The sequence below is a fragment of the Bombina bombina genome, chromosome 7 (assembly GCF_027579735.1).
Source record: "Bombina bombina isolate aBomBom1 chromosome 7, aBomBom1.pri, whole genome shotgun sequence".
In the NCBI taxonomy this organism is placed as follows: Eukaryota; Metazoa; Chordata; class Amphibia; order Anura; family Bombinatoridae; genus Bombina; species Bombina bombina.
In genome coordinates, this window is record NC_069505.1 from 464,327,637 (window position 1) to 464,340,290 (window position 12,654).

At 38.9% G+C, this 12,654-nt stretch overlaps 1 protein-coding gene across 1 annotated transcript in view; it reads left to right on the plus strand.

The window, feature by feature from the left end:
* Window positions 1-9,272, plus strand: part of LOC128666738 (uncharacterized) — a 499,427-nt gene extending 490,155 nt beyond the window's left edge. Inside the window, exon 11 of the mRNA XM_053721495.1 lies at window positions 8,928-9,272. Coding sequence (XP_053577470.1) covers window positions 8,928-8,944 — 17 coding nt within the window. The 3' untranslated portion in view covers window positions 8,945-9,272. The remainder of the gene's footprint in view (window positions 1-8,927) is intronic.
* Window positions 9,273-12,654: the final 3,382 nt, after the last annotated feature.

A 12,654-nucleotide genomic window follows, 5' to 3' on the forward strand; every position in this document is an offset into this window, starting at 1 on the left:
TAATATTATATATCTGTATATAAGGTACTGGCGAGGGGCTGTGTGTGAGACAGAGGGAACCTCTGTCTCACACACACACACAGCCCCTCCCCAGTACCTTATATACAGAAATATAATATTATAGAGAGGTTCCCCCTGTCTCACACACACAGCCTCTCCCCAGTACCTAATATACAGATATACAATATTATAGAGAGGTTCCCTCTGTCTCTCATACACACAGCCCCTCCTCAGTACCTTATACACAGATATATATTATAAAGAGGTTCCCTCTGTATCACACACAGCCCCTCGCCATTACCTTAGATACATATATATAATATTATAGAGAGGTTCACTGTCTCACACACATAGCCCCTCCCCACACCAGTACCTTAGATACAGATATAAAATATTATAGAGAGGTTCCCTCTGTCTCACACACATACAGCCCCTCCCCAGTACCTTATATACAGATATATAATATTATAGAGAGGTTCCCTCTGTCTCACGCATACACAGCCCCTCCCCAGTACCTTATATACAGATATATAATATTATAGAGAGATTCCTTCTGCCTGGCATACACACAGCCCCTCCCCAGTACCTTATATACAGATATATAATATTATAGAGAGGTTCCCTCTGTCTCACACATACACAGCCCCTCCCCAGTACCTTATATACAGAAATATAATATTATAGAGAGGTTCCCTCCGTCTCACACACACACACAGACCCTCCCCAGTACCTTATATACAGATATATAATATTATAGAGAGGTTCCCCCTTTCTCACACACACAGCCTCTCCCCAGTACCTAATATACAGATATACAATATTATAGAGAGGTTCCCTCTGTCTCTCATACACACAGCCCCTCCTCAGTACCTTATACACAGATATATATTATAAAGAGGTTCCCTCTGTATCACACACAGCCCCTCGCCATTACCTTAGATACATATATATAATATTATAGAGAGGTTCACTGTCTCACACACATAGCCCCTCCCCAGTACCTTATATACAGATATATAATATTATAGAGAGGTTCCCTCTGTCTCACACACATAGCCCCTCCCCACCCCAGTACCTTAGATACAGATATAAAATATTATAGAGAGGTTCCCTCTGTCTCACACACATACAGCCCCTCCCCAGTACCTTATATACAGATATATAATATTATAGAGAGGTTCCCTCTGTCTCACGCATACACAGCCCCTCCCCAGTACCTTATATACAGATATATAATATTATAGAGAGATTCCTTCTGCCTGGCATACACACAGCCCCTCCCCAGTACCTTATATACAGATATATAATATTATAGAGAGGTTCCCTCTGTCTCACACATACACAGCCCCTCCCCAGTACCTTATATACAGAAATATAATATTATAGAGAGGTTCCCTCCGTCTCACACACACACAGACCCTCCCCAGTACCTTATATACAGATATATAATATTATAGAGAGGTTCCCCCTTTCTCACACACACAGCCTCTCCCCAGTACCTAATATACAGATATACAATATTATAGAGAGGTTCCCTCTGTCTCTCATACACACAGCCCTTCCCCAGTACCTTATATACAGATATATAATATTATAGAGAGGTTCCCTCTGTCTCACGCATACACAGCCCCTCCCCAGTACCTTATATACAAATATATAATATTATAGAGAGATTCCTTCTGCCTGGCATACACACAGCCCCTCCCCAGTACCTTATATACAGATATATAATATTATAGAGAGGTTCCCTCTGTCTCACACATACACAGCCCCTCCCCAGTACCTTATATACAGATATATAATATTATAGAGAGGTTCCCTCTGTCTCACACATAAACAGTCTCGCCCCAGTACCTTAAATACAGATATATAATATTATAGAGAGATTCCTTCTGCCTCAGATACACACAGCCCCTCCCCAGTACCATATATACAGATATATAATACTATAGAGAGGTTCCCTCTGTCTCACACACACAGCCCCCTTCCCAGTACCTTATATACAGATATATAATACTATAGAGAGGTTCCCTCTGTCACACACACACAGCACATATACAATCACTGTATACACAGACACATATCACTATACAGAGGTGAATTAACCCTGTCAGTACCGCTGTACAGTATCACACACAGCCTCTCCCCAGTACCTTATATACAGATATATAATATTTTATAGGTCCCCTCTGTCTCACACACACACACAGCCTCTCCCTAGTACCTTATATACAGATATATAATATTATAGAGGTTCCCTCTGTCTCACACATACACAGCCCCTCCCCAGTACCTTATATACAGATATATAATATTATAGAGGTTCCCTCTGTCTCACACACACACAGCCCCTCCCCAGTATCTTATATACAGATATATAATATTATAGAGAGGTTCCCTTTGTCTCACACACACACAGCCACTCCCCAGTACCTTATATACAGATATATAATAATATAGAGAGGTCCCCTCTGTCTCACACACACACACAGCCCCTCCCCAGTATCTTATATACAGATATATAATATTATAGAGAGGTTCCCTCTGTCTCACACACACAGCCCCTCCCCAGTATCTTATATACAGATATATAATATTATAGAGAGGTTCCCTCTGTCTCACACACACACAGCCCCTCCCCAGTATCTTATATACAAATATATAATATTATAGAGAGGTTCCCTCTGTCTCACACACACACAGCCTCTCCCCAGTACCTTATATACAAATATATAATATTATAGAGAGGTTCCCTCTGTCTCACACACACAGCCTCTCCCCAGTACCTTATATACAGATATATAATATTATAGAGAGGTTCCCTCTGTCCCACACACACAGCCTCTCCCCAGTACCTTATATACAGATATCTAATAATCTAGAGAGGTTCCATCTGTCTTACACACACACAGCCTCTCCCCAGTACCTTATATACAGATATATAATATTATAGAGGTTCCCTCTGTCTCATGCATACACAGCCCCTCCCCAGTACCTTATATACAGATATATAATATTATAGAGGTTCTCTCTGTCTCACACATACACAGCCCCTCCCCAGTACCTTATATACAGATATATAATATTATAGAGAGGTTCCCTTTGTCTCACACATACACAGCCCCTCCCCAGTACCTTATCTACAGATAAATATTATAGAGAGATTCCTTCTGCCTGCCATACACACAGCCCCTCCCAAGTACCTTATATCCAGATATATAATATTATAGAGAGGTTCCCTCTGTCTCACACACACAGACCCTCCCCAGTACCTTATATACAGATATATAATATTATAGAGAGGTTCCCCCTGTCTCACACACACAGCCTCTCCCCAGTACCTAATATACAGATATACAATATTATAGAGAGGTTCCCTCTGTCTCTCACACACAGCCCCTCCTCAGTACATTACACACAGATATATAATATTATAAAGAGGTTCCCTCTGTCTCACACACAGCCCCTCGCCAGTACCTTATATACAGATATATAATATTATAGGGAGGTTCCCTCTGTCACACACACACACACAGACCCTCCCCAGTACCTTTTATACAGATATATAATATTATAGAGAGGTTCCCTCTGTCTCACACACATACAGCCCCTCCCCAGTACCTTATATACAGATATATAATATTATAGAGAGGTTCCCTCTGTCTCACACAGACACACACAGCCCTTCCCCAGTACCTTATATACAGATATATAATATTATAGAGAGGTTCCCTCTGTCACACACACACACAGACCCTCCCCAGTACCTTTTATACAGATATATAATATTATAGAGAGGTTCCCTCTGTCTCACACACACAGCACATATACAATCACTGTATACACAGACACATATCACTATACAGAGGTGAATTAACCCTGTCAGTACCGCTGTACAGTATCACACACAGCCTCTCCCCAGTACCTTATATACAGATATATAATATTTTATAGGTCCCCTCTGTCTCACACACACACACAGCCTCTCCCTAGTACCTTATATACAGATATATAATATTATAGAGGTTCCCTCTGTCTCACACATACACAGCCCCTCCCCAGTACCTTATATACAGATATATAATATTATAGAGGTTCCCTCTGTCTCACACACACACAGCCCCTCCCCAGTATCTTATATACAGATATATAATATTATAGAGAGGTTCCCTTTGTCTCACACACACACAGCCACTCCCCAGTACCTTATATACAGATATATAATAATATAGAGAGGTCCCCTCTGTCTCACACACACACACAGCCCCTCCCCAGTATCTTATATACAGATATATAATATTATAGAGAGGTTCCCTCTGTCTCACACACACAGCCCCTCCCCAGTATCTTATATACAGATATATAATATTATAGAGAGGTTCCCTCTGTCTCACACACACACAGCCCCTCCCCAGTATCTTATATACAAATATATAATATTATAGAGAGGTTCCCTCTGTCTCACACACACACAGCCTCTCCCCAGTACCTTATATACAAATATATAATATTATAGAGAGGTTCCCTCTGTCTCACACACACAGCCTCTCCCCAGTACCTTATATACAGATATATAATATTATAGAGAGGTTCCCTCTGTCCCACACACACAGCCTCTCCCCAGTACCTTATATACAGATATCTAATAATCTAGAGAGGTTCCATCTGTCTTACACACACACAGCCTCTCCCCAGTACCTTATATACAGATATATAATATTATAGAGGTTCCCTCTGTCTCATGCATACACAGCCCCTCCCCAGTACCTTATATACAGATATATAATATTATAGAGGTTCTCTCTGTCTCACACATACACAGCCCCTCCCCAGTACCTTATATACAGATATATAATATTATAGAGAGGTTCCCTTTGTCTCACACATACACAGCCCCTCCCCAGTACCTTATCTACAGATAAATATTATAGAGAGATTCCTTCTGCCTGCCATACACACAGCCCCTCCCAAGTACCTTATATCCAGATATATAATATTATAGAGAGGTTCCCTCTGTCTCACACACACACACAGACCCTCCCCAGTACCTTATATACAGATATATAATATTATAGAGAGGTTCCCCCTGTCTCACACACACAGCCTCTCCCCAGTACCTAATATACAGATATACAATATTATAGAGAGGTTCCCTCTGTCTCTCACACACAGCCCCTCCTCAGTACATTACACACAGATATATAATATTATAAAGAGGTTCCCTCTGTCTCACACACAGCCCCTCGCCAGTACCTTATATACAGATATATAATATTATAGGGAGGTTCCCTCTGTCACACACACACACACAGACCCTCCCCAGTACCTTTTATACAGATATATAATATTATAGAGAGGTTCCCTCTGTCTCACACACATACAGCCCCTCCCCAGTACCTTATATACAGATATATAATATTATAGAGAGGTTCCCTCTGTCTCACACAGACACACACAGCCCTTCCCCAGTACCTTATATACAGATATATAATATTATAGAGAGGTTCCCTCTGTCACACACACACACAGACCCTCCCCAGTACCTTTTATACAGATATATAATATTATAGAGAGGTTCCCTCTGTCTCACACACATACAGCCCCTCCCAGTACCTTATATACAGATATATACTATAGAGAGGTTCCCTCTGTCTCACACACACACAGTCCCACCCCAGTAACTTATATACAGATATATAATATTATAGAGAGGTTCCCTCAGTCTCACACACACAGCCCACTCCCCAGTACCTTATATACAGATATATAATATTATAGAGAGGTTCCCTCTGTCTCACACACAGCCTTTCCCCAGTACCTTATATACAGATATATAATATTATATAGAGGTCCCCTACTCCCCTCTTTCTCACACACACCAGTAACTTATACACAGATATATAATATTATAGAGAGGTTCCCTCTGTCTCACACACACATAAATCAATATATATAGAGAGATACACATACACACACATATAAAAACAATTATGTTACCTGTACTTAAGTCGTCGCAATCATATGACGAAATACCGGAATTATTTTATAAATAAAGCAGCTCATACGAGGGTCGCCATCTTTAGTAAGGGAAAACCTTTATTGTACGTGATGTGCGTGCAGGAGGCAGTTACTAGGGACATCAGTGCGTGGTATAGTAACAGCAAGGTCAAGTTATCCTAGGCTTCAGCTAACCGAATTGACACTGTGTGCGTTTCCATACAGTACTGATAAAGCTTGTTTTACAGATTGTGAGCAAAGCATTGTGGGAACTGTAGTTTATATTTAATGACTCTACTACTAGTCTCCTACCGTATTGCACACACAGAAGTAGCTGCAGTAAAATTATATCTACGTCAGACGCTGCTAGTGTCGGTAACACACACAGCGCTCGGTACCGTGCAAAGTAGTCTATCTGCAGAGTGGAGCTCCACTCTAGACAGGAAACATGTGACCTCCACTGCAATTTTTTTTCTATTTCAATAAAACTTTAATGTATCAAACAACCAATATGCACAATCATTCAGAAAACGTTTTTGTTTTTTTTTGTTTTTTTAAATAAACTTTAATGTATCAAACAACCAATAGGCACAATTCTGAAAACAAAATTGCATTATTTTGGTTTATGGCGAGTGACATTTATAAGGTTAAGGCAAAGTATAAGCAAATGTAATGATTATTCTAAGTTATAAATAGATCATCTCAGGAAATCACAGGAGTAATTCTTTAGTTTTCATGTATTATCTACTGTTTTAAATTAACAATATTGAACTATTTAAAGCTCCACTCTACACAACAAAAATAATGTGACATCCACATCCTCCATGGGGAAGTTCTCTTTAAACAAGAACAAGGTTTGCTGCTTTTTTTTTTTTTTACCATATTTAACCCCTTAGTGACCTGACTGTTGTACCAATTTTTTAGCGTTAGCGACCAGGGCTATTTTTACATTGCTGTGGTGTTTGTGTTTAGCTGTAATTTTCCTCTTACGCCTTTACTGTACCCACACATATTATATACCGTTTTTCTCGCCATAAGATTGACTTTCTACAAATACCATTCTTTTCATCATATCATATAATTTTTAATAAATATTTTTATAAATTATGATTAAAAATATTAAAAACCACACTTTTTTTTTAACTTTTACCCCCAAAATCTGTTACGCATCTACAACCCCCAAGAAAACAACATGGCTAAACAGTTTCTTCATTTTGTCCTGAGTTTTGAAATACCCAATTTTCAATTTTTACGATTAACCTTTTTCTCCTTCAGTGACCTTTTAACCCCAACTCTCCCCCTAGATCTACCACTAAGCCTAGATCTAACCCTAACCCTAGATCTAACCCTCCCCCTAGATCTAACCCTCCCCCTAGATCTACCACTAAGCCTAGATCTAACCCTAGATCTAACCCTCCCCCTAGATCTACCACTAAGCCTAGATCTAACCCTAGATCTAACCCTCCCCCTAGATCTACCACTAAGCCTAGATCTAACCCTAACCCTAGATCTAACCCTCCCCCTAGATCTAACCCTCCCCCTAGATCTACCACTAAGCCTAGATCTAACCCTAGATCTAACCCTCCCCCTAGATCTACCACTAAGCCTAGATCTAACCCTACATAACTATTTATTTTTATTATTTTTACTATTTCATTTTTTTCATCTGTTACAACTGCGGTCCTTAAGGAGATAAAGGGATAGTAAATTCAAAATTTAACTTGCATGATTTAGATAGAACATGTCATTTTAAGACACTTATAAATTCATATCTATTTTTAAATGTGCTTTGTTCTCTTGTTATCCCTTGCTGAAAGAGAATACGCACATATTCAACACTAGTGGGAGCTAGCTGCTGATTTTTGCCTGCACACATTTGTCTTTTGCGATTGGATGACTATGGCTCCGTTCGGGCAGCGCTCCAAGCAAACTGGGACTCGCTTGTAGCATTTTCCTCACATTTGCAAGTGAGATGCCTGGCGTTTTTGAGTGCTCTGATGATATAAGTCCCAGCGCTTCCATCGTGCTGGAAAAGCTGTCACTTTTCAGAGCAAGCTCATACGCTTGTCAACATTGCAGCCTCCACACACGTTTTGCTGTGGAGGCTGCCATGTTTTTATAAGCAGCAGAGGAGGGACAGGTGAGGCAGATAAGTCTGACAGCAGCATTTAGTACAGGGCAAATTGGAGATAGGTTAAGTAACCTATCTCCAATTTGCCCTGTACTAAATGCTGCTGTCAGGCTTATCCGGTGTTATGCTGAGAATTGTTTCCCCAGCCTCTTGGCAAACATCGGAACTCTGACCCACCTCCATTCAGCTGCTCTCAGCTCAGCACCTGTAGTATTATTAGCTGAATGGGGCAGGATAAGCTACAGGGGCTGAGCTGAGAACAGCTGAATGAAGGTGGGTCAGAGTTCCAATGTTTGCCGAGAGGCAGGGGAAACCATTCTCGAACAACGGTGTTGTGTAAACAGCTTAAATAAAAATAATCCTCCACTAATAAAGAGAGACACAATTTAAACATTTTTACAGTCAGCTACAAGGGAGCTTATTTAAAAACGTTCATTATTGTGCAGCAGATCCCTTTGCGCATGCAATCGTTTTCTCTAAGCTCCCTTGCTTGTGACGTCACCTAGCGCCACGTCATCGCTGGAAGTGAAGCGCCTCCACTAGCTCCTGAGCGCTGCCCGAACGCGGCCTATATGTGTTCATCTTGCTGCCAGTAGTGCAATGTTGTTCCTTCAGCAAAGGATAACAAGAGAACAAAGCAGATTTTATTATGGAAGTAAATTGGAAACTGCATGTTCTTTATGATTTATAAAAGTCTGTTTTTGACTTGAGTATCCCTTAAATGATTTTTTTTATTATTATGAAAATAACAGTTTTGATTCTGACTATGACTAAGTTTCCTCCCATGTGCTTGACACAGGAGCCAGCAATCATTAAAGATCTACACATTGCTATACAATGGGTTGTCAAGAATGAGGCACTGTTCTATGGGCGCATAACCATGCCAAGTTATGTGTCAATGAATGAAGATGACCGCCAGAAGCCCATAGATAACGTGATGCAAAGAGAAGAACCAGAAGCAAGGGAGCCATTCCTCTTTGTATTTCAGCACAGAGAAGATATGGAGTTGTTTTTGCAGGCATGTCTTGACCAACAGGGCCTCCAAGTTAATGCCATGTTCAACAAATGACTGATGGACAAGGGGTGGTGGTGTGTTATTGTTTAAATTATTGATAATAATAAAAAAATAAGATAATTAACACCATTTCTGAGTCAGTGCTTTAATAACACACTACCACAAGTATGAAGATACAAGATAATTATAGGTAACAGTATATATATAGCAGTAGCCTATTGTTGCTTCTGCTTTCATAGTATAAGGTTAGGGTTATAAGTTCAAATGGTTTCTGACCTTGATTGAACACGATTCTCCAGAGCTCCGGGGAACAGCAAGAAAGCACACAAGCACAGAGAGTGTTTCTCACTAGTTCCGTTTACTGTAAGTATACACAGCAGTTATATAGCAGTCTCGCATCATGAGGCTACAGGAAATGCAGTTAGAGGAGTAACATAAAATGTCCATATATGTCTATCTAAGAAACATGTTAAAGGAAGTTGTGGGTGTTGTTTGCTGTATTACAGACAATCATATGAGTTTCAAAATGCCCTCATGTGTCGGTTACAAGTCACCCACTAACATAATATACCCATCAACACACAGACACATAAAACACACAAAGACATAGAGACACACACACACCCTCACTGAGACATCCAGAGAAAACAGAGAGACATACACTCTCAGAGAGACACCCACAGAAACTGCACATACATACACACACCCTCACAGAGACAACCAAAGAAAACACACAGACATACTCACCCACCCTCAAAGAGACATCCACATTTAAAAAAAAAGTCATACACATCCACCCTCACAGAGGCATCAAGAGGAAATACACAAAGACATACATACACACACCCTCACAGGGACACAAATAGAAAAAGCACAAAGACATACTCACACACCCTCACAGACATACACAGATAATGCACAAAGACATATACACCCACTCTCACAGAGAGACCAACAACAACAACAAAACAGTGTGTGACATGCATGATAAAAAAAATTGCAGAAATTAAGAGATCACTTTTTAAACAATCAGATTTGCAAATGTGCAAACAAAAATTAAACTCTATGAATTCAAAATTGTAGATTAATATTATCGGTAGATGGTTAGATGAAGAAAAGTACTTTTAAAAGGTTGACATATGTTTGTGTTTTTTCCCCCAAACAAGATCAACACTTCAATTATGGTGTAAACATGTTCCCATCTGTCAGCTGTACTTATGGATTTTGAAAATGCTGTACTCTATATGGTCTTGGTGGAACCATAAGCCGTGGCACTAGGTCTCATACCATTAGATATGGTTAAATGCATGATTTAGGCTTGTTTGTATGTATTTCAAAATTAAGTCAGCTGTAGTGTAAACTGAACAGTGTTAAGTTAACCTGTATCATTTGAAACACTGAGAAATCTTAGTTTGAAAGTATAACTTTTTATGCATATGTAAAAATCATAGATAAAATGCCTCCTTGCATCTGTAAAGTCCTTGCATAAAGGGGCAGTAAACTGAAATGTAGTTAAAATGTATATATTACAAAAAAAAATATCTTTCAAAAGGGCAACTACCATTTGTGTATTAAGGAGGAAACCTTTATGCATGGCTTTAAATATAGAATTTCTACAGCATTGTCAAATAATCATAAATACACTGTTGCAGATTGCTAAAAAAAAAAAATGTTTTTTATGGACCCCTGGCCCCACCATACTACTACCACACTGAAGTTACAATCCAAAATTGCACAAAGAAATAAAAAAAATTACTATGTAAGTCCTACCTCCTCTGCAAATGAAAGTGCTCTGCCATCTGACTCAGACACACACTGTACAAACTTAAAGGGCTACTGGACCCACATTTTTTCTTTCATGATTCAGATAGAGCATGCAATTTTAAGCAGCTTTATAATTTATTCCTATTATAATTTTTTATTTGTTCTCTTGCTATCTTTATTTGAAAAGTTAGTAATGAAAGCTTTGGAGCATGACTATTTTTTGTTCAGTACCCTGGATAGAGCTTGCTAAAAGGTGCCTGCATTTAGCCATCCAATAAGCAAGCGTAACCCAGGTTCTCAAACTAACATGGGCCGGCTCAAACGCTTTTATTTCTTCTTTTTCAGATAAATATAGGAAGAGAACGAAGAAAATTTGATAATAGAAGTAAATTAAAAAGCTGCTTAAAATTGCATGCTCTATCGGAATCTAGAATGAAAAAAAATTGTGTTTAGTATCCTTTTAAGTGCCAAGTCTGTCTCACTACGCATAGTGGTTTAGTGCACACTCAAAAATCCTCTCAAATGCTAATGCTTTACTCATTTTAATAAAATTGACCACACTCAGTAGCACTCTGCTGAAGTACCCTCTGGTGGCTGCCAAAATTGTTTAAAGAAAATAATAGTTGTTCTTGCCTCATGGGGCACCCTGGCCCATTTGGCCCCTGACAGGAGTCACCCCTGTAACCCCCTGATGGCAGCCAGGTGTGATTTACGGAGATGTTGTATTTATAACTTACAATAATCATTACTTTTGCCCTAACAGAACATATGCTAATGTAAAGAATGTGCTTATTTAACCTTATTAATAGCAATCAGCATAAACCACTGTCAATGAACATTAAGAACAGGAAAGCAAAATATTTAGTTTTCTAAATTATTGTGTCTATTGATTTTTACGTTAAAGTCCATTTAAAAAAAAAAAAAAAAATATTGAGTGGAGGTCAAATGTTTCCTATCTTGAGTGGAGCTCCAGTTTGGCACAAGTTTGTTTGCCATATAAAGCGTTGGTTCAGGCTTAGAACATATATCCACACAGAAATGAGTGTCGCAAATAATTTTAAACCTTTTTAAATACAAGTTACTTTTAAAAAAGGTAAAATATATTCAGTGGCAAGGTTGGCACAACTTTGTTTGCAATATAAGCATTGGGTCAGGCTTAGAACTTAAAAATATGAAGTGGTTCATCATGCCCTGTATATATGCACACAGAAATGAGTGACACATCGGATTTCAACCCTTTTTAAATACCAGTTTAAATACCAGTTACTTATTCAGAAAAGGTAAAATATATGAAGTGGCCAGGTTGGCACAAAAAAATTGCTATAAAAAGCATTGGGCACGGCTGAAAATATGTATATTCTATGAAGATGTTCATGCTGAGTATATATCATCACAGAAATAAGTGACCAAAAGGATTTTAACACTTAAAATACCAGTTACTTATTCAGAAAAGGTAAAATATATGAAGTGGCAAGGTTGGCACCAGATTGTTTGATATAAAAAGCATTGTGACAGGCTGAAAACATGTATATCCTATAGAGAGGCTTATACCATGTATATAAGCACACATTAATGAGCATTCCAAAGGATTTTATAAGTTTTTAAATACCAATTACTTATTTAGAAAAGGTAAAATATATGAAATGGCAAGGTTGCCTGCAATTTTTTTGCTATAAAAAGCGTTGGGCCAGGTTGATAACATGTCTATTCTATAATGGGGTTCATGCCCTGTATATATCCACACATA